The sequence below is a fragment of the Ochotona curzoniae genome, unplaced genomic scaffold (assembly GCF_017591425.1).
Source record: "Ochotona curzoniae isolate NIBS_2020 unplaced genomic scaffold, NIBS_Ocur_1.0 scaffold_4506, whole genome shotgun sequence".
NCBI lineage: Eukaryota > Metazoa > Chordata > Mammalia > Lagomorpha > Ochotonidae > Ochotona > Ochotona curzoniae.
This window is the reverse complement of record NW_024467119.1, coordinates 1,270,243-1,292,130: the sequence shown is the minus strand read 5'-3', so window position 1 is coordinate 1,292,130 and position 21,888 is coordinate 1,270,243. Positions and strand designations below refer to the sequence as shown.

At 45.9% G+C, this 21,888-nt stretch overlaps 1 protein-coding gene across 1 annotated transcript in view; it reads left to right on the top strand.

The window, feature by feature from the left end:
• The window catches only part of CSMD1 (CUB and Sushi multiple domains 1), a 1,316,379-nt gene that overhangs the window by 939,558 nt on the left and 354,933 nt on the right, over window positions 1–21,888 (top strand). The window contains exon 12 of the mRNA XM_040967079.1: window positions 8,956–9,068. Coding sequence (XP_040823013.1) covers window positions 8,956–9,068 — 113 coding nt within the window. The remainder of the gene's footprint in view (window positions 1–8,955; window positions 9,069–21,888) is intronic.

Below are 21,888 nucleotides of genomic sequence, written 5' to 3'. Positions count from 1 at the left end.
CCATACAGACCATTAGTTGCACCATCAGCCGTGTTTGCACTGGGCGGGGCACCATTGTCCTGTGGGATTGTAGGAGGAGTTTCTGATTGCGGGGTTGCATGAATCTTCCCCAAGTCAGATCCTTGTGCAAGCGCTCCAGCGGTTGCAGAAACGTCAGAAGGCGGTGATGGACAGGAACGAGTCAATCGAGCTGGAACCCAAACCGGAACTGGGGCTCCTGTGGAAACACACAAATGGCTCCTCGAGCCTGCCTAATAACTGGGTCTGGGCCCTTCCATTTGGACTCCAGAACATCCTTCCACTTGACCCAAGATTGCTCTTGTGCCGTGTTGAGGGAATGACGATCTGCAGCACTGAGGCCTTGCTCATCCAGCTGTGAAAAATTGATGGTGAAGAGAGCCAGGGCTAGAGTGGCCCGAGGGCTCTGACTGGCGAGGCCAAGCGATTCCCAGGTGGTTTTTTGTTTTTGTAATAATTCCTTAATAGAGTGATGAGCACGTTCGATTATCCCCTGACCTTGTGGATTATAAGGGATGCCAGTCACTAATTTGACACTCATTTTCTGCATTACACGTGCCACAAAATCAGCAAAGGGCTCATCTGGCTCCTGCTTAACCTGTGTAATGCCCAGTTTCTCTTGCCCTTTGAGTGAAAGGGCCTTCCAAGCCTTTATAGCTGCAGTAGAGATCTGGGTATACACTGGCCATGGATATCTATTTTGATCATCAGAGTATTGGCCTTGTCCGGAAAGCATATTATAAGTCCATGTCAAAGCTTCGCCGCCACGCTGTTGATTTGCGCGGGCAGTCTCAGCCAAAAGCTCTTGCCATAGGCCCTTCCAATTTAGATATGATCCCATATTAGGGAGAACAGCCTTCACCACAAATTGCCAATCAGAGGGAGTCATATTCATTCCCCCCATACGTTCTAACAGGGACAAAGTATAATTGGCGTGAAGACCATATTGCTTTACAGACATGGCCAATTCTCGCACTAATGATGCATCTACCTGTCTGTAAACTCTTTCCCTTTCTTCTTCTAAGACGGGGAACATATTTTGAAGTTCCCGGCGCGTGGCTGCATCGATGAAGGAAGAGCCAACACCACAATTCATGGGCGAGGCAGATGGCGTCACAGGAGGAGGAGCCATTGATGAAATGGCTCCAGAGTCCTGAGGCCATGGGCCGCGCGTGGCCGGCGCAGTAGCACCGCCATTATCTTTCTTCTCCTTTTCTAATCCTCGTCTGTTTCCTGCAGGTTTACGTTCTAAGCGCCTATCCCACTTGTACCCTTCCTCAGCGTCGGAAGTCTCCGAACTTGATGAGGAAGATCCCGCTTTCAGTTTCACCTTTATTTTTTGCTTCAAACCGGTTCTCCTCTCCCGCTCTGTTTCTGAGAGACTATCCTGGGCAGACTGAAGGGCTTTGTCACTCTCTCTGACCGCTCCCTTACGGGGGGCATAAACCATCTGCAAAAATTTCACCAGAGAGACCTGTGCGCCCATGTCTATAACCAGAAGCGGCGGCTCATATACCTCCGATTTATGCTCCCAGTCACCCGAAAGTTCTCCCTCTCAGAGCTCCTTACCTGTCTTTTGGCCGCAGTTCTGACTTCGTTCCATTCAAAACGGGAGGCCCCCTCCAGGTCCCGGGTTTCCGGCACCAGTTGTCGCGCCCACGTGTCTTACCGCCCAGCAATAAGACGCAGATGCAAGTGAAGTCTTCTGCGGTAAAATTTATTGTGCACAGCAAGATGAGGAGGAAAGAGGCTCCGACCCCGGCAGGCTTTCTGCTCTTATGTGCTGTCTGGCCCCGCCTCCGCCGATGATAGGTCGGTGTCATGATTACGCAGGGTTCTGGGCGACTGGATTTGTCAGTCCCAGTGTTTACGTGCCTGCCGCACCGCAGCTCACTGCGCATGCGCTAGGCGCCTGCATAGTACTGCGAAATCTACGTGACTCTCCACCAAACACCAAGATGTGGCTTCTCTGGCCGGCGCCATTTTGGGTACGGCATGTGGCCAGTACGTACAGAGGCGGCTGGCAACACAAGACAAAATACAAACATTCACAATTATAAGTTGAGGTGTTTAAAAATGTATTTAATTTATTGGAAAGGCAGATTACGGAGAGGAGGAGATGAAGAGAGAAAGATCTTCCATCTGCTGGTTCATTCTCCAGTAGCCACAACAGTTGGAGCTGAGCCGATGTAATGTTAGGAGCCAAGAATGTCTGACAGGTCTCCCACATGGATAAAGGGCCCCAAGGCCTTGGGCCAACCTCTGCTTTTTTCCCAGGTTGCAAGCGGGGAGCTGGATGGGAAGTAGGGTAGTCAGAACATGAACCAATGCTCATATGGGATCCTGGCACTTACAAGGCAAGGATTTATCCATTGAACAATTGTTCCAGGCCTATAAATTGGGATTTTTTAATCCACTTCTCCTGTAATAAGAAAGCAATCAAGTTTCTATGAGATGAACAGTTTACCAGTTCAGTCACAAGTTTGAAAGAAAACTATGTATCATACACATATTAAGAATTTGAGTCATGTTGAACATTTGCCAAAACTGACTTACTTCAAATTGACAATGCCCATTTCAGTAAATGTTAAGAATGTTAGTTTTCTCTGGCTAATGTGTAAATATGCAGAAATAATTACAGAAAAGCAATATATATATATAATCAGTATTTTGCAATTAAGCAAGAAATTTTTTTATTTCTTTTTATTATTATCATTTTATGATACAGTTCCATAGATTGTGGGATTTCCCTTATCCCCTTCCCAAATCCCTCCCCGCTCACTTGAGCTCCACTATATCATTACTATGATATAGTTCTTCATACACAGTCATATGTCCATTATTGTGGGCATGGAAAATAGAGAGTCCAGCATCCTATTGTCAAGATATAGTAAACAGTTTCATTGGGAGTCCATCTTTGTCTGGAAGTAGAGATGCATACAGCACTGTATCCTCACATCTAGATATGATAGTCTCCATTACACAATTACAGTACATCCTCTTAAATGAAAAGCCACACTGCAAACTCAACAACAGGAATGAAAATAGAAATTTACAGTGTCATGAAGTTAAATAGCATGCTACTAAATGTGATAGTGTCCATTACACAGTTACTATACATCCCTTTAAATGTAAAGCCACAAAACATAAACAACAACAGGAAGAAAAAAAAAGAAATTAACAATACGATGAAGTTAAATAACATGCTACTGAATGACTAATGTGTTGCTGAAAAAATGAAAATCAAGAAACTTCTTGAAGAAAATGATGCTACTGTATGATCTATGAGTCATTGAAGAATTTAATCAGAAGCAAGTATTTTGAAGAGATGAAACTAACAAAAACATCAAAATCCATGAGTTATAGTTTCCATTTTTCTTTGTTGGTGAGATATGTCTTCTGTAAGCAACAAATAGATGGGTTTTGTTTTTTAACCCATTCTACTAATCTATGGCATTTGGATGATGAGATTAATCCATTTTCATTCCAGGTTAATATCTTTGGGTGGTGATTTGTTCCTATCATTTTATCAATAGGTTGTTCATTGATTTAGTCTTCTGTTGGTATTTTACTGGGATTTTCTTCGCATTCGAGTTTGGTTGTGGTGGGTGCTATTCCTTTTTTCTGTCAAGAAAACATGCTTAGGTATCCTTCGTAGGGCAGGTTTGGAAGAGGCATATTTTAAATTTGCTTTACTGTGGAAGAATTTTATTTCATTTTCAAGGACAAAGGAAAGCTTTATTGGATACATTATCCTGGAATGATAATTTTTTTTTCTTTTAGAATCTGGAATATGTCACTCCATTCTCTTCTTGCCTGTAGAGTTTCCTGTGAGAGATCTCCTGTGAGTTTAATTGGCATTCCTTTATATGTCAGTTGATTTTTTTTCACGTGCATGTTTAAGGATCTTTTTCTTATGTTCGATTGAAGAGAACTTGATTATCTTGTCTCTTGGTGATGATCCCTTTTGGTCAACCCTGTTGGGAGTTCTGTGCCCCTCCTGGATCTTGTTTTCCAATTCTTTCTTTAGATTAGAGAAATTTCCCCTTATTATTTCATTAAATGCATTTATACGCCCAGCTTCTCTTTCTGCACCTTCTGGGACTCCCATAACTCTTAATTTTTGCCTTTTAGTAGTGTCTTTCTACTCTTCAATACTTTTTTTGGTCTGATCCAGCTCTGCTTCCAGCTTTTTGTTTGCTTCCCCCTGGTGACAGAAAATATCTTCTAATTTTGAGATTCTTTCTTCTGCCTCCTTCATTCTATTTTGGAGACTCTCCACTGTACTTTTAATTTACTCCACTGTATTCTTCATTCCTGATATAGCAGCTTTCATTTGATTCATTTCTAGTGTGACATATTCCTTGAATTCCTTGAATGCCTGCTTTAAGTGCTTCTCCTTGTTGATAAGAAGCTTTATAATAAGTGTTTTGAATTCTGTATCCCCCTTTTTCTCAATGTCTTCCTCAGTTAACCCTGAGGTTGCAAAGCATTTTGCTCCTTTGCTGGGGAGTCTTCAGTAACAGTCACTGTGCCTCTGTCTCTTCTTTTGCTCTTGGTCATTGTACTTCTGGTTAGCAGAGTCTTCTCCTTGGGGCAGGTTTCTAAGCTGTGTCACCCACAGGTCTACAGTTTATTTTACTTATTGAAGTGGGCACATGGTTCTTTGTTTGCAGTCACTTGTGCCACTCCCTGCAGCAAGTTTCAAGTCTGGGTTCTTATGTTAGATTTCCACCATGATCTCTGTAACCCCAGCTCCTGGCTCACCAGTTTCTACCTCCTCTGATCCCGTGCTGAGGCTGTATCTTTTTCTGTACAACCTTTCTCCCACTTCCTGTTGGAGCAGGTCCCGGGATTAGGAAGACACCAGGTGTCCTATATAGCTAGGTTGTTGGTGGTGCTGATCTTGCCAGAACCTGTTCGCTGTTTGATCTGAGGGCTACACAGGCATATTTTGACCCATACAATGCCATAGTTGGTATTATTTCCCTGTGCGACCAGTGCAATCCACTGAGCTTAGTGAATTCTTGCAGAGCTCATTGCATGAGCAGCTCACTGTTGTCCCCTACAGTCTTACATTATTTGCCACACTATATGAAATGGTGCCTTATGTGCCACTACTACAGTTCTTGATCTGCTGGCCATAGGGTCTGTAGGCTACCTGGACCTGTCTTAGGTGGAACCTGTAGGATGCCACATTGTTGCAGTTCACCGAGGCAGAAATGAGTTCACTCCCAGCTCAGTTTATGCTCAATTGTTTCCCATAGGCTTTGCCTCCTTAAACAAAATGGTGCCCAGTTTGGCTCTACGGGACTGACTGGGCTATGAAATCCACCCTGTTCCACACCGCCCGTCTGGGGCCTTCTGCTCTATCTCTGCTTCTGGTCATATCAAACAGACCAGCAGGACAGGTAGTTGTTTGTTTTGGTTCACCTCTGGAGCGCCCAGTAAATGTTGCTTTCTACCTCAGTGCTGGTGGAGTTCTGGCTGCTGGTGGAGTTCAGGTCGCACGCAGTTCACTGAATGCCCCTTGGGTATCAGTCACTGCAACACCACGCCGTTGTGTATGCTGCTTTCCTGTGTCTGTCAGCCTCCAGGTACCCCTCTGCTGTTGTTCTGTCCCCTCATATTTCCTGGAATGTGCCATCTGCTTCACACAGGCTAATATTTCTCCATCTGTTTAAATGTGTCCTTATCCTATTCTACCATCTTAATTACCCCATAGATCCTGCTTACATTTGGAAAATGTTTAGAATTAAGCATAAGGAAAATGATGTCATGGGGAAAGCAGGAAGAGAAAATGTTCCATGTAATAGTTCTCTTCTGAAATAGACACAATGGCCAGGCCAAAACCAGGACCCAGGAACTTCCTGGGTGTATGAACTCCCAAGCACTTGGGACATCGTCCACAGCTTCACTGAGCACATCAGCAGCCCTTGGGCCGTCCTCCACTCTTCCCTGAGCACATCAGCAAGGAACTGGATCCCAAGAAGAAATCATCCTTTCTATAGTGTGCTTTGGAAACCTATGTCAAAAATCAGTTGGGTGTTTGTATATGAATTGTGTCTTAATTAATTTCTGGAATCTCTATTCAACTGATCTGTTTGTTGGTTTATATGCCAGTACCATAATGCTTTAGTTTTGTAGTGTGCTTTAAAATAAAGCCAGGTAGTATGATGTCTCTTTTTTAAATTAATTAATTAGTTTTTTTTTGGACTCAGGATCACTTTGATTTATTGCAACATGGTTGACAATAGCCAAAGTATGGAATCAATCAAGGTGTCTGTCATCAATGGAATATTGTTGAAGCACAAAAGGAATGAAATTCTCTCATTTGCATCAAAATAGTTGCAATCAATAGATATCATGTTGAGTAAGATAAACTAAGCACAGAAATACAAATAGCATATAGTCCTCCTGATATGTAGGAGCTAATATTTTTAAAAATCAGAAAACTAAAAATCCGTGTCTAGCAATTTTCCTGCAAATGTAGGGTTTTATAAAACTTTATTTTAAGCCTCTGTTAATTTGTTAGGAATTAGCACTGTGTGACTGTTTAACCATTTCTGTGAGTGGTGCAGGACATCATTGTTGATACCCCTTGTTGATATTCATACTGAACTATTTTGTTTGTTGAGCTTTTTATGTAGCGCAACAGTAAGTCTTTCACTGTAATGCAAATTAAAAATACGTTCTATGCAAATGTAAAATAATTTTTTTAAATGAACCAAGGAACGTTAATGCTGAGTTAATGGGACTCCTGAGCATTGGCTGCACTTGTGGGTTTTGAGCCTGTATTTGTGACATGGTTGTATGGAGCAGAACACACACACTGTACAAATGAAGCTGCCAGCCTTGGAGCTGGGTCAGCCGAATTCAGGTGTGTATCCTGGCTGGCACAGTGTATCACAGTTCTGCCAAATGGGAAAGTGGGGAAGCCTGCCTGTGAACATCACTTCTGTTTCTTTTATTCTATCATTTTAAAAAGATTTATTTAATTTGTGGTAAAGTCAGATATACAGAGAAGAAGAGAGAGAGGAAGATCTCCTGTCCACTGACTCATTCCACAAGTGGCTGCAACAGCCGGAGCTGAGCCGATCTGAAGCCAGGGGGCCCAGGGCTTCTTCCAGATCTCCCACGCCAGTACAGGATCTCAAGACTATGGACTATCCTTGACTGCTTTCCCAGGCCACAAGCAGGATGGGAAGTAGGGCTGCCAGGATACAAACTGATGGCCATATGGGATTCTGTTGCACATGCAAGGCGAGGACTTTTAGTAGCTAGACAGCTGTGCCAGGCCCAATCAATTCTATTAATAGGCATGTGAAGTTACAATAAATATTTCAAGAGCATGAAAATAGTCGTCATTGCCTAGTTTATACCTGTGAAGCCTTCAAAGAAGTTTCTGGAAGATATATATTATGAAGACCAGGCACAGATTTTAGTGTTATTTTGTACTCAAATGAACTTATCTTTTGATTTGTTTTTCTTTTTCTACAAACATTTTGAAATATTTTTGGATACAGAAATTAAAGTGTATAAAATAGGAATACAAAAAACATGAATAAATTTCACCAGCATAACGCTTATCCACAGAGTTTACATAGTATAATTTCATTCATGAAAATTTACTCAAAGTGGGTAAAAATATTGTTGTTCAGGTGCGGTGGATCACGGGGCAGTGACTGGGAGGTTGGCATGCGGCTGGGGGCTGGTAGTCCTGTACGTGCTGAGCCAGGGCTGCTGAGCCAGAGCTGGCTGGCTGCTGGGTGTTGGGCCATGTGATGTCACCAGCTGCCTTGAATCACTGTGTAGCACCCTTTCTGATTTGCTACACTTCAACGTAATATATGAACAGGGAAGGAAAACCCCTCTCTTGGGATCAAGCAAACAGGTGCAACAGTCTAACAGAGAAGAACAATGTTGCCAACAAAGACGCGTTTTCTGAAAGAAATTGGGATTTAGTCACTGCACATCCTTCACTGGAATTTTCAGTGTGTTTTGTGTGGTGGAGTTACTTCTCAGGGTGACAGTTGTTGTTCTTGCCTTGAAGAATCAGGTGTTCAGAGCAGCCCGAGGAAGAGCGTTGGACTGAGAGACGGGCAAGGTGATTGATGGAGCATATCGTGTGTTCATATTCCTGAAACGACTTTGCTGAGAGCAGAACTTCCTTTTTGATTAGGGACATTTGTTTCAGTCGAATTGATTTTTTTTCTTACACTTTTCCTATTTCCACACTCTTTTCTGTGAGCATGCTGGCTGCAGTCAATGGATGTAGTGTTTCTTTTCACTGGCTGACAGCAGCTGCTGTGTGTCCGTGTTGTTAATGCGCAGTGAATGCTCCATTGAGAGTTCCACTTGGTCTGACCTGGACATTAATATGCAGAGGGGAAGTTCAATCAGTGTTGCTAAATCCATTTCAGCTGTGCAGTTTGTTCTTCTTTTCAATATTCTCTGAATGTCTGATTACCTCTAATATATGTTTAAAAGAGATATTGTGATTAACATGCAGGATAATGCCAGCCGAGGCATCAATGGAAATGGCACAATTTCTCATCTGGGGAGTGCTTTCCCTTCAGTGCTGAGTGCTGTAAACTCACACAGCAGCAGTCAGCACCTGCCAGTCAGGCACAGCCAGTGGTCCCATTTCTTTTCCTTTTGAAAGTACTGTCCCAGTTTTAGTGCTGTATGTCCTGCATTTCGGAAGCTGCTCGGTTCCGTTTCAGGGACATGGGACGATGTTGGTTTTTAGAACACAAGGTAGAAATGCAGAGTGATGGGTTAGGACACTTACTGTAAAATGCCAATGATTGGTGATGTTTCAGTATGAACAGTCCAGGGAGCTGTGCGTTCCATAAGGGAGAGTTGTTCACTTCAAGGTCACAGAAGAGCTGTTTGTTGTCTTCACTAATGGCTTTCAACTCTCCCCTCTGGCAGACTCACGGGGTCCAGCGTTCCTGATCTCATCGTGAGCATGAGCAATCAGATGTGGCTGCACCTGCAGTCTGACGACAGCATTGGCTCGCCTGGCTTTAAAGCTGTTTACCAAGGTAGGCTCGGAATCCTCTCCATCGTGTTTCACATCAGTGGAGTATGTGTGTGTTACAAATACATGAGGCCAGGAGATGGGAACGCTGAAAGCAGGGACTGAGTGTTTGCAACTTCTGTAAGGCCCTGCTTGACATTCACTCTGCAAGTAGACATTTTAATCTTTGAAGACTTGATTCTGAGACAGGTACAACTGTAGACAACTGGGGCAAGGGGCAGTGATGAGTCCTTGACTGCTCTTAAGGAAAGGATTTGAGCGTGAAATGGGATTGCTTGTAAGAAAGCCTCTGAAGCTCCATGTAGCAGTGGTCCTGACCTGATTGAATACCGAATGTCCCATTTGTGAATCAACTGGGAATTTTGTGAGCACAGCGATAACATTTTCCCACATTTTGCCTCCTGCTGCCTTTACCTGGCCTGTTGCCACATTTTCTCCTGGCGAATCACTGTGCAGTTAGGCAGTGGAGAGGTTCCTGAGGGCCAGGCCAACGGGGGCACTGTCTTTAGGATGTCTGGGATCTCTCTCTTGAAATGTTATTGGACAGTGTAATTCTAGGGCCCAGATCTGCCAACCCGTGTTTTCTGGTGAGGGCTGGGAAGCCTGTTGTGAGAGCTGCTCCTCCTTGTGGTAGGAGGCACTCTGATGCACACATCACTGTGGGTGTGGTGCATCATCCTCCGTGCTGTAAGATTCGCTTTGACACATGAGTGGCTCTCTGAAGGTGTCCGGCTCTTAGTCCTCACCCTGTGGGCCCGATTTCCTCTTTGTTTGCCTCACACATAGGCTCTCCTGTGTCTGCCAGCCCAACAACTTGTTGTAGACTCTTTTTGTTTTTTTTTTTTTCAGGATAAAAAATGGTAGTAAACATAAAAACTAAGTTGAGAATGCAAATGTATTGTGGATTATTGGCCATGTCACATTGAGTGAGCTTTTCAAAAACTGTTTACTTGGTTATGGATGAGCAAAAAATGTAAAGAAATGCAGAATCAGTAACATAACTAGCCTAAAATGACTTAAAACATTCGGGCTATAAAAATGCATAAAAAAATGGGATTAGATGTTGTTTGTTATTTGGAAAAGCATGCATATTCTCTACTGATAATGTTCTCAGGGGTTTTGTAAATTCCCTGTTGAAGAAGGAATAGACTAAGACTGGTGCCTCGGGTGGTGAAAGAACTCAGCAAGTCCTGAGAGGAAATGGCGTCAGGTTTGTTGAATGCACTGTCAAGGAGCACTGGGCAGGCTGGTCTGTGAGAAGCTCACCGCTGTGATGTGAAGTGTAGCTCAAGAAACACATTTAAAAAAATAAACTAATTTTTTTTAGTGGAAAGTCAGATATACAAACAGAGAGGAAGATCTTCCATCTGATGATTCACTGCCCAAGTGGCCTCAGTGGCCAAAGCTGAGCCAATCCAAAGCCAGCAGCCCAGACCCTCTTCTGGGCCTCCCAGGTGGGTGCTGGGTCCCAAGGCTTTGGGCCGTCCTTGACTGCTTTCCCAGGCCACAAGCAGGAGGCTAGATGGGAAGCGGGGCTGCTGTGATTAGAACTGGCAGCCATATGGGATCCTGGCACATGCAAGTCGAAGATTTTAGCCGCGACCATGCCGGGCCTAAAAAGCACAACTTTAACAGTGATAATTTCCTTCATAGGGTGACCCTGTGGATTCTCCCAGGCAGGTGCTTGCTTTGTGGGTGAGGCTGCAGCTTCCTTAGCTCTGGGAGTTTCCCAGGGCCCTGGAACGACCCTCCCGGATCCACCCTTCTGAGTGTTTGTACATGTTAGCAAGCCAAACCCCATATTCCAAATGTAAGCTTCATGTCTTTATAGTCTTTGAGCTTTTTACAAGGCTCCAACTTACAGAAACCTGATTGCTATGCAAGTGACTCCTTGACTATTGAAATAAAAATATTCCTTTGGGAGGTACAGTCAATCACCCAGGTGTTACAGCGGATCATTGCCCTATGGCCGTGGTCCTCTAGTGACCTTCCACTGCATTGCTTTCTGTACATCTGAGTGTGTGTGTAGTAATTTTGGAAATCAGATTTTATTATTCTTAGTTTCACTTTGTGACTGAATGCTGTGATACTGAGCTTGTAATTCTGGGATGTGTGCATTAGCAGTATTATCAGGCATATTCTCAGGCATTGCTGGTGACACCAATGAGGCAGGTACCAGTGATGCCTTGCCAAGCCCACAGAGCAGCTGCAGCAGGCGGGATTGTCCTGAGCTCATGGGTGTGGATGCAGCTTGTCAAGGTGTGTTCTTCCATTTGTTTGTGTGGTAAGGAGAGAATCTCGACTGAGGATCTTTATAAATGTGAGTTGGACTTCCACTTACTGGAACCCTCAGGTCAGTGGGAACTTAGTGCCTCTTTTTAGTAAGAAATGCTACAACCAAAGATTGTATTTACATTGCATTTAAAGGTTAGGGCTAAAATGTAGACGCAATTGTTCCTGGCATTTGGATTTTAGATCTGACCTTTAATTGGACTTGTAAGTGACTGTACAGCTTTTGGAGAAAGCTTAGGGCTGGCATCATATTTACACATGGCCTATACCGGCTGATGCCGTTGGAAGACTCTAAAAGTCTCAGGGAAATACCAGATACTTCCAAAGAGGGCAAACTGCAGTGAGTTCATTCTAAATAGTAGAGGAATACACCTCAAAGGTTGCTAGTACAATCAGTGCAGTTGGCATCGTCATTAAACTATGGGTCCCTCACTGGTACAGGATTCTTAGGTAAGTATTCCCCATTAAAATGTGAATATTCATCCATGTGTCATCCTTCAGTTTGATGCCCATGCCACATTAATTATAATTACACTGAACTTTCATTAGTGTTTGCTGAATGCTCTCAATAGATTATTAATAGCTAAAATCGGAGATGCCATGAAAACATGGGTAGTCATCAATCCTTGAGATATTACCATTCAATGCCATGCATTATCTTTGACCCAAGCAATATTGCACAATTGAAAACAAAATTAAAACAGGGGAGCAAATCAAGTACTTTAGAGTGGAAAGTACTGAGGGCATATATCAAAAGAAGACATTCTAACAATTGGTATTTCTAGAATATTGTACCAAGTTCACAATGAAATGTAAATTACAAATCACTTGTGAAGATGATGTGCAAATATTTGAATGGCTGTGTGCTGCCTGATTTAAAATACAGTTACTGATGTTTTCTAGTATCAGGAAATAGACAGTTGGCATTCCCATGTAATTTAACTGTCTGATTTTGATATGACTGGAACATAAAATATTAAGGATACAGACTAGGGGCCTGGCCCTCAGAGAGAACGTTTGCCATACATTGAAACTTTATGTATCAGATTCCTCATTAAAGGGAGAGGTACGTGAGGATTAGAACCTGGTGCAGAAGGTTCTGGTCTGATTCTCATGAGTTTAAACTAGAAGAGCTGTTAATATCTGAAGTAAGAGCTCAAGAAAGGCAAGCTTTTATTTGCTGATACATGCTCCTTTCTTAGCTTCTGAGTTTTCCACAAAGTAGGATTTTTTTTGTTGTTTTTATTGCATGAGTAGCATTCTAGCAAGACCTGTAAGCTCCGCAGGGCAGTGCTGAAGGAGCAGTGGACTCCCTGACCTCCCCCTAACTTCCAGGACTCCTTCCAGGTTTTGCCAGAGTTCTCCCTGCAGATGGCAGCTTATCTTGACTCAACATCCATTCTTCAGGCTGCAGCTGCTCTGCCTGTGTGTCCCATCACAGGCTTTATCAGTTCATAGTTATGTTGGAGACTCCATCCTGACCAAGTACCCAGCACTTTGATCTGTCAGCTATGGCACTGCCACCTTACTGTGGCCTTCCTCCTCTGATCTCCCTGGGACAGGGAGACTATCCTGAAGTTTTTCAGGAGAACAGAACATTTTGAGAGTCCTCCGATGTTTGGATCCAATGGTTGCCATGAGATGCTCATGGTCTCTGCTCCTTTAGGTACTGACTTCTGGGACAGGGACCTCCTGCTCTAGCCACAATGCAATGAAGGAGAGGAGAGCCTGTGTCTGCTTCATGTTTCCCTCTGCTTCCATGCCCCTGACCTTAGATTCCCTCTGCTTCCATGTGCAGGATCTTAGATTCCCTCTGCTTCCATGTGCAGGATCTTAGATTCCCCTGTGCTTCCATGTGCAGGATCTTAGATTCCCCTGTGCTTCCATGTGCAGGATCTTAGATTCCCCTGTGCTTCCATGTGCAGGATCTTAGATTCCCCTGTGCTTCCATGTCCAGGATCTTAGATTCCCCCCTGCTTCCATGTGCAGGATCTTAGATTCCCCCCTGCTTCCATGTGCAGGATCTTAGATTCCCCCCTGCTTCCATGTCCAGGATCTTAGATCCCCCCCTGCTTCCATGTGCAGGATCTTAGATTCCCCTGTGCTTCCATGTGCAGGATCTTAGATTCCCCTGTGCTTCCATGTGCAGGATCTTAGATTCCCCCCTGCTTCCATGTCCAGGATCTTAGATCCCCCTGTGCTTCCATGTGCAGGATCTTAGATTCCCCTGTGCTTCCATGTCCAGGATCTTAGATTCCCCCCTGCTTCCATGTGCAGGATCTTAGATTCCCCTGTGCTTCCATGTGCAGGATCTTAGATTCCCCTGTGCTTCCATGTGCAGGATCTTAGATTCCCCCCTGCTTCCATGTCCAGGATCTTAGATTCCCCTGTGCTTCCATGTCCAGGATCTTAGATTCCCCCCTGCTTCCATGTGCAGGATCTTAGATTCCCCTGTGCTTCCATGTGCAGGATCTTAGATTCCCCCCTGCTTCCATGTGCAGGATCTTAGATTCCCCCCTGCTTCCATGTGCAGGATCTTAGATTCCCCTGTGCTTCCATGTGCAGGATCTTAGATTCCCCTGTGCTTCCATGTCCAGGATCTTAGATTCCCCCCTGCTTCCATGTGCAGGATCTTAGATTCCCCCCTGCTTCCATGTGCAGGATCTTAGATTCCCCCCTGCTTCCATGTGCAGGATCTTAGATTCCCCTGTGCTTCCATGTGCAGGATCTTAGATTCCCCTGTGCTTCCATGTCCAGGATCTTAGATTCCCCTGTGCTTCCATGTGCAGGATCTTAGATTCCCCTGTGCTTCCATGTGCAGGATCTTAGATTCCCCCCTGCTTCCATGTGCAGGATCTTAGATTCCCCTGTGCTTCCATGTGCAGGATCTTAGATTCCCCTGTGCTTCCATGTCCAGGATCTTAGATTCCCCTGTGCTTCCATGTGCAGGATCTTAGATCCCCCCCTGCTTCCATGTGCAGGATCTTAGATTCCCCTGTGCTTCCATGTGCAGGATCTTAGATTCCCCTGTGCTTCCATGTGCAGGATCTTAGATTCCCCCTGCTTCCATGTGCAGGATCTTAGATTCCCCTGTGCTTCCATGTGCAGGATCTTAGATTCCCCTGTGCTTCCATGTGCAGGATCTTAGATTCCCCCCTGCTTCCATGTGCAGGATCTTAGATTCCCCTGTGCTTCCATGTCCAGGATCTTAGATTCCCCTGTGCTTCCATGTCCAGGATCTTAGATTCCCCCCTGCTTCCATGTGCAGGATCTTAGATCCCCCCCTGCTTCCATGTGCAGGATCTTAGATTCCCCTGTGCTTCCATGTCCAGGATCTTAGATTCCCCTGTGCTTCCATGTCCAGGATCTTAGATTCCCCCCTGCTTCCATGTGCAGGATCTTAGATTCCCCTGTGCTTCCATGTGCAGGATCTTAGATTCCCCTGTGCTTCCATGTGCAGGATCTTAGATTCCCCCCTGCTTCCATGTCCAGGATCTTAGATTCCCCTGTGCTTCCATGTGCAGGATCTTAGATTCCCCTGTGCTTCCATGTGCAGGATCTTAGATTCCCCCCTGCTTCCATGTGCAGGATCTTAGATTCCCCTCTGCTTCCATGTCCAGGATCTTAGATTCCCCCCTGCTTCCATGTGCAGGATCTTAGATTCCCCCCTGCTTCCATGTGCAGGATCTTAGATTCCCCTGTGCTTCCATGTGCAGGATCTTAGATTCCCCCCTGCTTCCATGTCCAGGATCTTAGATTCCCCCCTGCTTCCATGTGCAGGATCTTAGATTCCCCTGTGCTTCCATGTGCAGGATCTTAGATTCCCCTGTGCTTCCATGTGCAGGATCTTAGATTCCCCTGTGCTTCCATGTCCAGGATCTTAGATTCCCCTGTGCTTCCATGTCCAGGATCTTAGATTCCCCCCTGCTTCCATGTGCAGGATCTTAGATTCCCCTGTGCTTCCATGTGCAGGATCTTAGATTCCCCCCTGCTTCCATGTGCAGGATCTTAGATTCCCCCCTGCTTCCATGTCCAGGATCTTAGATTCCCCTGTGCTTCCATGTGCAGGATCTTAGATTCCCCCCTGCTTCCATGTCCAGGATCTTAGATCCCCCCCTGCTTCCATGTGCAGGATCTTAGATTCCCCTGTGCTTCCATGTGCAGGATCTTAGATCCCCCCCTGCTTCCATGTGCAGGATCTTAGATTCCCCTGTGCTTCCATGTCCAGGATCTTAGATTCCCCCCTGCTTCCATGTGCAGGATCTTAGATTCCCCCCTGCTTCCATGTCCAGGATCTTAGATTCCCCTCTGCTTCCATGTGCAGGATCTTAGATCCCCCCCTGCTTCCATGTGCAGGATCTTAGATTCCCCTGTGCTTCCATGTGCAGGATCTTAGATTCCCCCCTGCTTCCATGTGCAGGATCTTAGATTCCCCCCTGCTTCCATGTGCAGGATCTTAGATTCCCCTGTGCTTCCATGTGCAGGATCTTAGATTCCCCCTGCTTCCATGTCCAGGATCTTAGATTCCCCTGAGCTTCCATGTCCAGGATCTTAGATTCCCCCCTGCTTCCATGTCCAGGATCTTAGATTCCCCCCTGCTTCCATGTGCAGGATCTTAGATTCCCCTGTGCTTCCATGTGCAGGATCTTAGATTCCCCTGTGCTTCCATGTGCAGGATCTTAGATTCCCCCCTGCTTCCATGTCCAGGATCTTAGATCCCCCCCTGCTTCCATGTGCAGGATCTTAGATTCCCCTGTGCTTCCATGTGCAGGATCTTAGATCCCCCCCTGCTTCCATGTGCAGGATCTTAGATTCCCCTGTGCTTCCATGTGCAGGATCTTAGATTCCCCTGTGCTTCCATGTCCAGGATCTTAGATTCCCCTGTGCTTCCATGTCCAGGATCTTAGATTCCCCCCTGCTTCCATGTGCAGGATCTTAGATTCCCCTCTGCTTCCATGTGCAGGATCTTAGATTCCCCTGTGCTTCCATGTGCAGGATCTTAGATTCCCCTGTGCTTCCATGTGCAGGATCTTAGATTCCCCTGTGCTTCCATGTGCAGGATCTTAGATTCCCCCCTGCTTCCATGTGCAGGATCTTAGATTCCCCTGTGCTTCCATGTGCAGGATCTTAGATTCCCCCCTGCTTCCATGTGCAGGATCTTAGATTCCCCTGTGCTTCCATGTGCAGGATCTTAGATTCCCCCTGCTTCCATGTCCAGGATCTTAGATTCCCCTGTGCTTCCATGTGCAGGATCTTAGATTCCCCCCTGTGCTTCCATGTGCAGGATCTTAGATTCCCCTGTGCTTCCATGTGCACGATCTTAGATTCCCCCTGCTTCCATGTGCAGGATCTTAGATTCCCCTGTGCTTCCATGTGCAGGATCTTAGATTCCCCCTGCTTCCATGTGCAGGATCTTAGATTCCCCCCTGCTTCCATGTGCAGGATCTTAGATTCCCCTGTGCTTCCATGTGCAGGATCTTAGATTCCCCTGTGCTTCCATGTGCAGGATCTTAGATTCCCCTGTGCTTCCATGTGCAGGATCTTAGATCCCCCCCTGCTTCCATGTGCAGGATCTTAGATTCCCCTGTGCTTCCATGTGCAGGATCTTAGATTCCCCCCTGCTTCCATGTGCAGGATCCTAGATTCCCCCCTGCTTCCATGTGCAGGATCTTAGATTCCCCCTGCTTCCATGTGCAGGATCTTAGATTCCCCCCTGCTTCCATGTGCAGGATCTTAGATTCCCCTGTGCTTCCATGTGCAGGATCTTAGATTCCCCCCTGCTTCCATGTGCAGGATCTTAGATTCCCCTGTGCTTCCATGTCCAGGATCTTAGATTCCCCTGTGCTTCCATGTGCAGGATCTTAGATTCCCCCTGCTTCCATGTCCAGGATCTTAGATTCCCCTGTGCTTCCATGTGCAGGATCTTAGATCTCCCCCTGCTTCCATGTGCAGGATCTTAGATTCCCCTGTGCTTCCATGTGCAGGATCTTAGATTCCCCCCTGCTTCCATGTGCAGGATCCTAGATTCCCCCCTGCTTCCATGTGCAGGATCTTAGATTCCCCCCTGCTTCCATGTGCAGGATCTTAGATTCCCCCCTGCTTCCATGTGCAGGATCTTAGATTCCCCTCTGCTTCCATACCCCAGGAACATGGGAGCCTCAGACTTCTCTCTGTGAGCTTGCACCTGTGGCTTCCAGGAGTCATTCCTGTCCCTCCCATCTGCTCCTGATGGCCACAGGAGATGCTGGCTTTGTTTATCTTAAGGCAGTTGGATGCAGAGGCAAACACCTGGTATCCTCATGGAATCACAGGACACAGGCAGGGATGTGACAAATTGGCAGGAAGACCCAGCTGATGGATCCAGTACAGCAACATGCAGACGCAAACTCACACGAGCCAGTTATTTTAGCACTTGGGTCAGCATGATGATATTTCATAGAGTCATATACATCTATCTGTCTGGATCATATTCATTGATAATATACAGTAAAGAAGTCATTGGAAAATTAATAGGAAAGTTTGCAAAACCAGAGAGATACCTTTAATGTGATTAGGTATGTGTGAGGAAGTGATGGGAGACAGGTCAGCTTTGCTTAAAACATTGATACAGAAGAACGTGTCTGATTAGAAGCAATTCACTTAAAATCCCAAAAGATAAAAAGTATGATGAAATGCAGAATAGCCATATAAGGCAATATTTCCACCTATTAAAATCAAGACCAGCATATACTGTAATGTATATAAAAACACAAAATACACAATTTGTATATGTAAATTTGTTATCTGCATGGATAATATATTCATTCTATGTGTATAGAATTCACATTTGGAGCTAGTCTCAGAACTATATGGGAGTTAAAACTGACTAGGCCAAACTTTCTCTGTGTTAAAATTATGAAAATAGCTACTAAGGTTGAAAACGTCTTCAATCCTGTCTTGCCGTTAAAGACTCTAGAATCCCCATTAAAATGTTAGGCAGAAGGGCTGGATTTGAAAGGAGACCTGCCTGAGAAAGCACACAGCACACTGCGGCCGTAAGTGAAACACCCCAGGCCTGGCTTCGGCTGCAGCATGGCTTCCAGCCTGCGCAGTGATGGCCAGGAGCAAGCTCAGCTCCTGAGGTTTTTTTTAAAAGAATCACTGGCTTGCAGCCTTGGCAGTGTCTGTTTTCATAGCTCTGTATCCACAGTGAAGTGGGTTAACTCTGAACTAAGTTTTTGTTCCAAAATACCACATGCAGTCAGAGCTCATTGCCCAGCTGATGAGCAGCGCTCTCACAAATCCTGTGTTATGTGATTTTCTTCAGTGATTTAAATTTTAGCAGGGGGCAAATTAAGGGAACATTTCCCTGTGATGTGTTGCTGTGTGGTGAAAACAAGCCCTATTTTGGGCTCACACTAAGAATAATTTCAGACAAATCATCTAAGAGTTCAGCATCATTGTTCCAGAAACAGAGATGGCTCCCATACACAGGAACAATTTGCTGAGGTGTCAAACAGCGTATCAGGGACTTTGCCTTCCTGAGTGATGGGATGGAGTCATTGCATACTGAAGAGCTCGTGGTCACCACAAGCACCTCTGGTGTGCTGCCTTGCTGATGGGGTCATTCCGTTATTGAAGGACTCATGGTCACCACAGGGACCTCTGGTGTGGCATCTGTGTTGATGGTTTTTGAGAGGTTTTTCTCCTCATGTAGTGGAATGGGAGTTGTTCCATGTGATTGGCCCTGTTTCTTTCTCATCCTCTTTATAAACAACTGTGCATGCTTAGGTGGGATGAAATGGGAGCTGGGGGCATCAGATAGGGCTCCTGAGCTGGTGGAAGCTTGCTGACATGTATAGAAAGTGATCGGTGACTCTAGTTTCTCAAAGGATGAGGTCTGGGTATGTGGGAGAAATCCCTCTAACCTAAGCAGGAGGAGGATGTTGCGGCTTGTAGCCATTCATTTAAGGAGTCTCACAGTGAAGTATCAGGGTGTGTGCAATCCATCTCTTCTTTTCCACATACATATAATTTTACATCACAAGTGGATTTAAAAGTCTTTGTCAACTTGTGGGCTAAATCTGTGACAAGTTATCCTTTGCTCTGAGACAGATTCCAAGATGAATGTTTATGGGTGGAAATGTAATGAGACTGTAATGGGGAGGAGGAAGAGAACTGGGCTCAGGGAGGTGTGACAGGTTAGCCCGTTCGGGCTGCTGTAACAAAAGAATGCAACCTGGCAGGCATCTGCAGAAAGGAAGCATGTTTCTCACAGTTCTGGATGCTGGAAAATCTCTAGGCAAACACCAGCTTCCAACTTCCACATCTGTTGGGGAAACTTCCATGTTCGCAGGCAGCAGCAGCTTGCTGAGTCCTCTGAGGCTGAATGGGGTGGGAGCACTCTCGCTAGTTCTTTCTATAGGAGCGTGAAGCTCTTCCATGAGGCTTCCACCCTCATGAAAATCTCCTCCCAGAGCCCCCACATCTTGTGGCCATTTCCCAGCAGCTGGGTTTCAGTGTCCACGTCTTGAGGAGACACAGAATATCAGACCAATAGCAGGTGCCTTTGCTGACCCTGCCATGAGATCAGAAGCTGGCATGGCTTACCAAGGTGTGGCACTTCTGACCCTTGAGATGGACTGCCCCAGAGATCACACCTGAAGTAGGCAGCTGTGGATCCCCAGCATGCAGAGAAGGCACCGTTGACCATGAACAAGGCACCCTTCCTTTGATGTATCAGGAATGCACCATTCAGCCCTTGTTCCATCCACTTCCACCCATTTGAACTCAGCACCCAAGGCCTCTGGGGTCATTTACTAGGAAAACCAGGATTATTGCTTGGTACCTATCCTCCTTTTCTGCCGGATCCAAATGTTCCTCTCCTCCCCTAGCCCCTCTGTTCACCATGGTACAGCAAACAGTCCTGGGCCCTCTCTTGGGGAAGCCCTAGCCACTGATCTCTCCACTCTTCTCAGATGTGCTTGTCACGGTGTCCCTGTGATGCTGCTAGTGTCCTCTGAGAGTCCCAGGAGCATGCATGCTCTCAGTGGGTCCAAGGTGCTCCCAATTCCTGGCTCCCAGGACATGACCCTGCAGTGGTGATGCATGTTCTCTCTGGGCATAAAGGTCCTGCTCCTGGGTCCTGGGTCGGGACCTTGTAGTGGTGACACATGCTCTCAGTGGGTCCAAGGTGCTCTCCCTTCCTAGCCCCCAGGACATGACCCTGCCATGTTGATACTTACTCTCACTGGGCATAAAGTGCTCCCCATTCCTGGGTTCCATGGCAGGACCTGCAGCAGCGATGCCTCCTGCATGAGTCTGAGACCACCTGTGTGAGGACCTTCAATGCCTGGGCAGTAGGAGCAGGTGAGGGCCATTCTTGCTGGACACACAGTCACCCGAATCTTCCAGATCCCCAGGGATGTTCTGAGATGGATGGGAACAGATGCTTCTGGCTGGTGGATCCATGTATTCCAGTCCTGGAGTCACTCCCCCATCCCTGACAGAGAAGTTGGGGTCACTGTGTCCTGGGGGACATGGAGTGCTCCCACTCTGCCCAATGCCATTTAGTGCCTTTTCATAGCCCACGGAGTCTCAGCCGCCAGTTTCCAACCTTGGTGCTTCTTTCTCCCACTCCCAGACTCAGGGGTCTCCCAGATGCAGGATGGCACTTTCTCCACTCTCTTGCCATGCCACGTTCTCTGCTTTTCTGTGGGTCATTGTTCCTGGTCAGCATTTGTTCGCCTTCCTGTCAATGCTCAATGGTTATGTTTTCTAGTGAACTAGCATTCTCAATGCCATTAAATGTTGTTTCTAGACAGCTCCAGTCCACCCTGAGCTGCCTCTGTCCCTCTGTCTTTGTTGGCACACTGGTGGAGGTTGTGGAAATACAGCAGTTTCCTTCCATCTGTCCCTGAGACTCCGGACAGGCCAGGGCAGCTGGTTGCTCTTGGGCACTCTGTGCTTGTGCTCAGTGAGTGAAGTCAGGCCGGATACCCAAAATCTTAGCCAAGCCCTGCCTTACTTCAATCTTTGTGGTTTCATTTGGGCCCAGGGCATGATGGTAGGCCATTCCAGTTCTTTTGGAATAGCTTGGCGAAGTGGTCAGCACAGCATCTTTCTGGCTTTCTGTGCCACTCGAATCTCACTGTTCCAGAGCAGAGAACTCTGTAACATGGGGCCGGCTCCTCGCCCAGTGGGCAGAAGTCCTCAGTCCTACATCATTGTTGCTATTCTCCTCTGGCTCATACAGAGCTCAGTTGCTTTAATTAGGGACCTAGAAGATATCCACATGAATCAACCCAAAGGATAACAGCATAGAAGAGCATTGACGTAAAGTAATCTGTTCTTTAAGGAAAACGTTTTCTGTGGGGAACCCTGTTTACTTCACATTTCTGTATTTTCTCTTAGTTTCATTTCATGTTTGGATTACCAACGTGACTGCTTCTTCCTAATGTGAGATAAGCCATTATTACATATTTAAATTTATCAGCAAGTGTGAGCCAGGAGAGCAGGTGGTGCCAGAGAACATTGAATTCTACTGTAGCAAC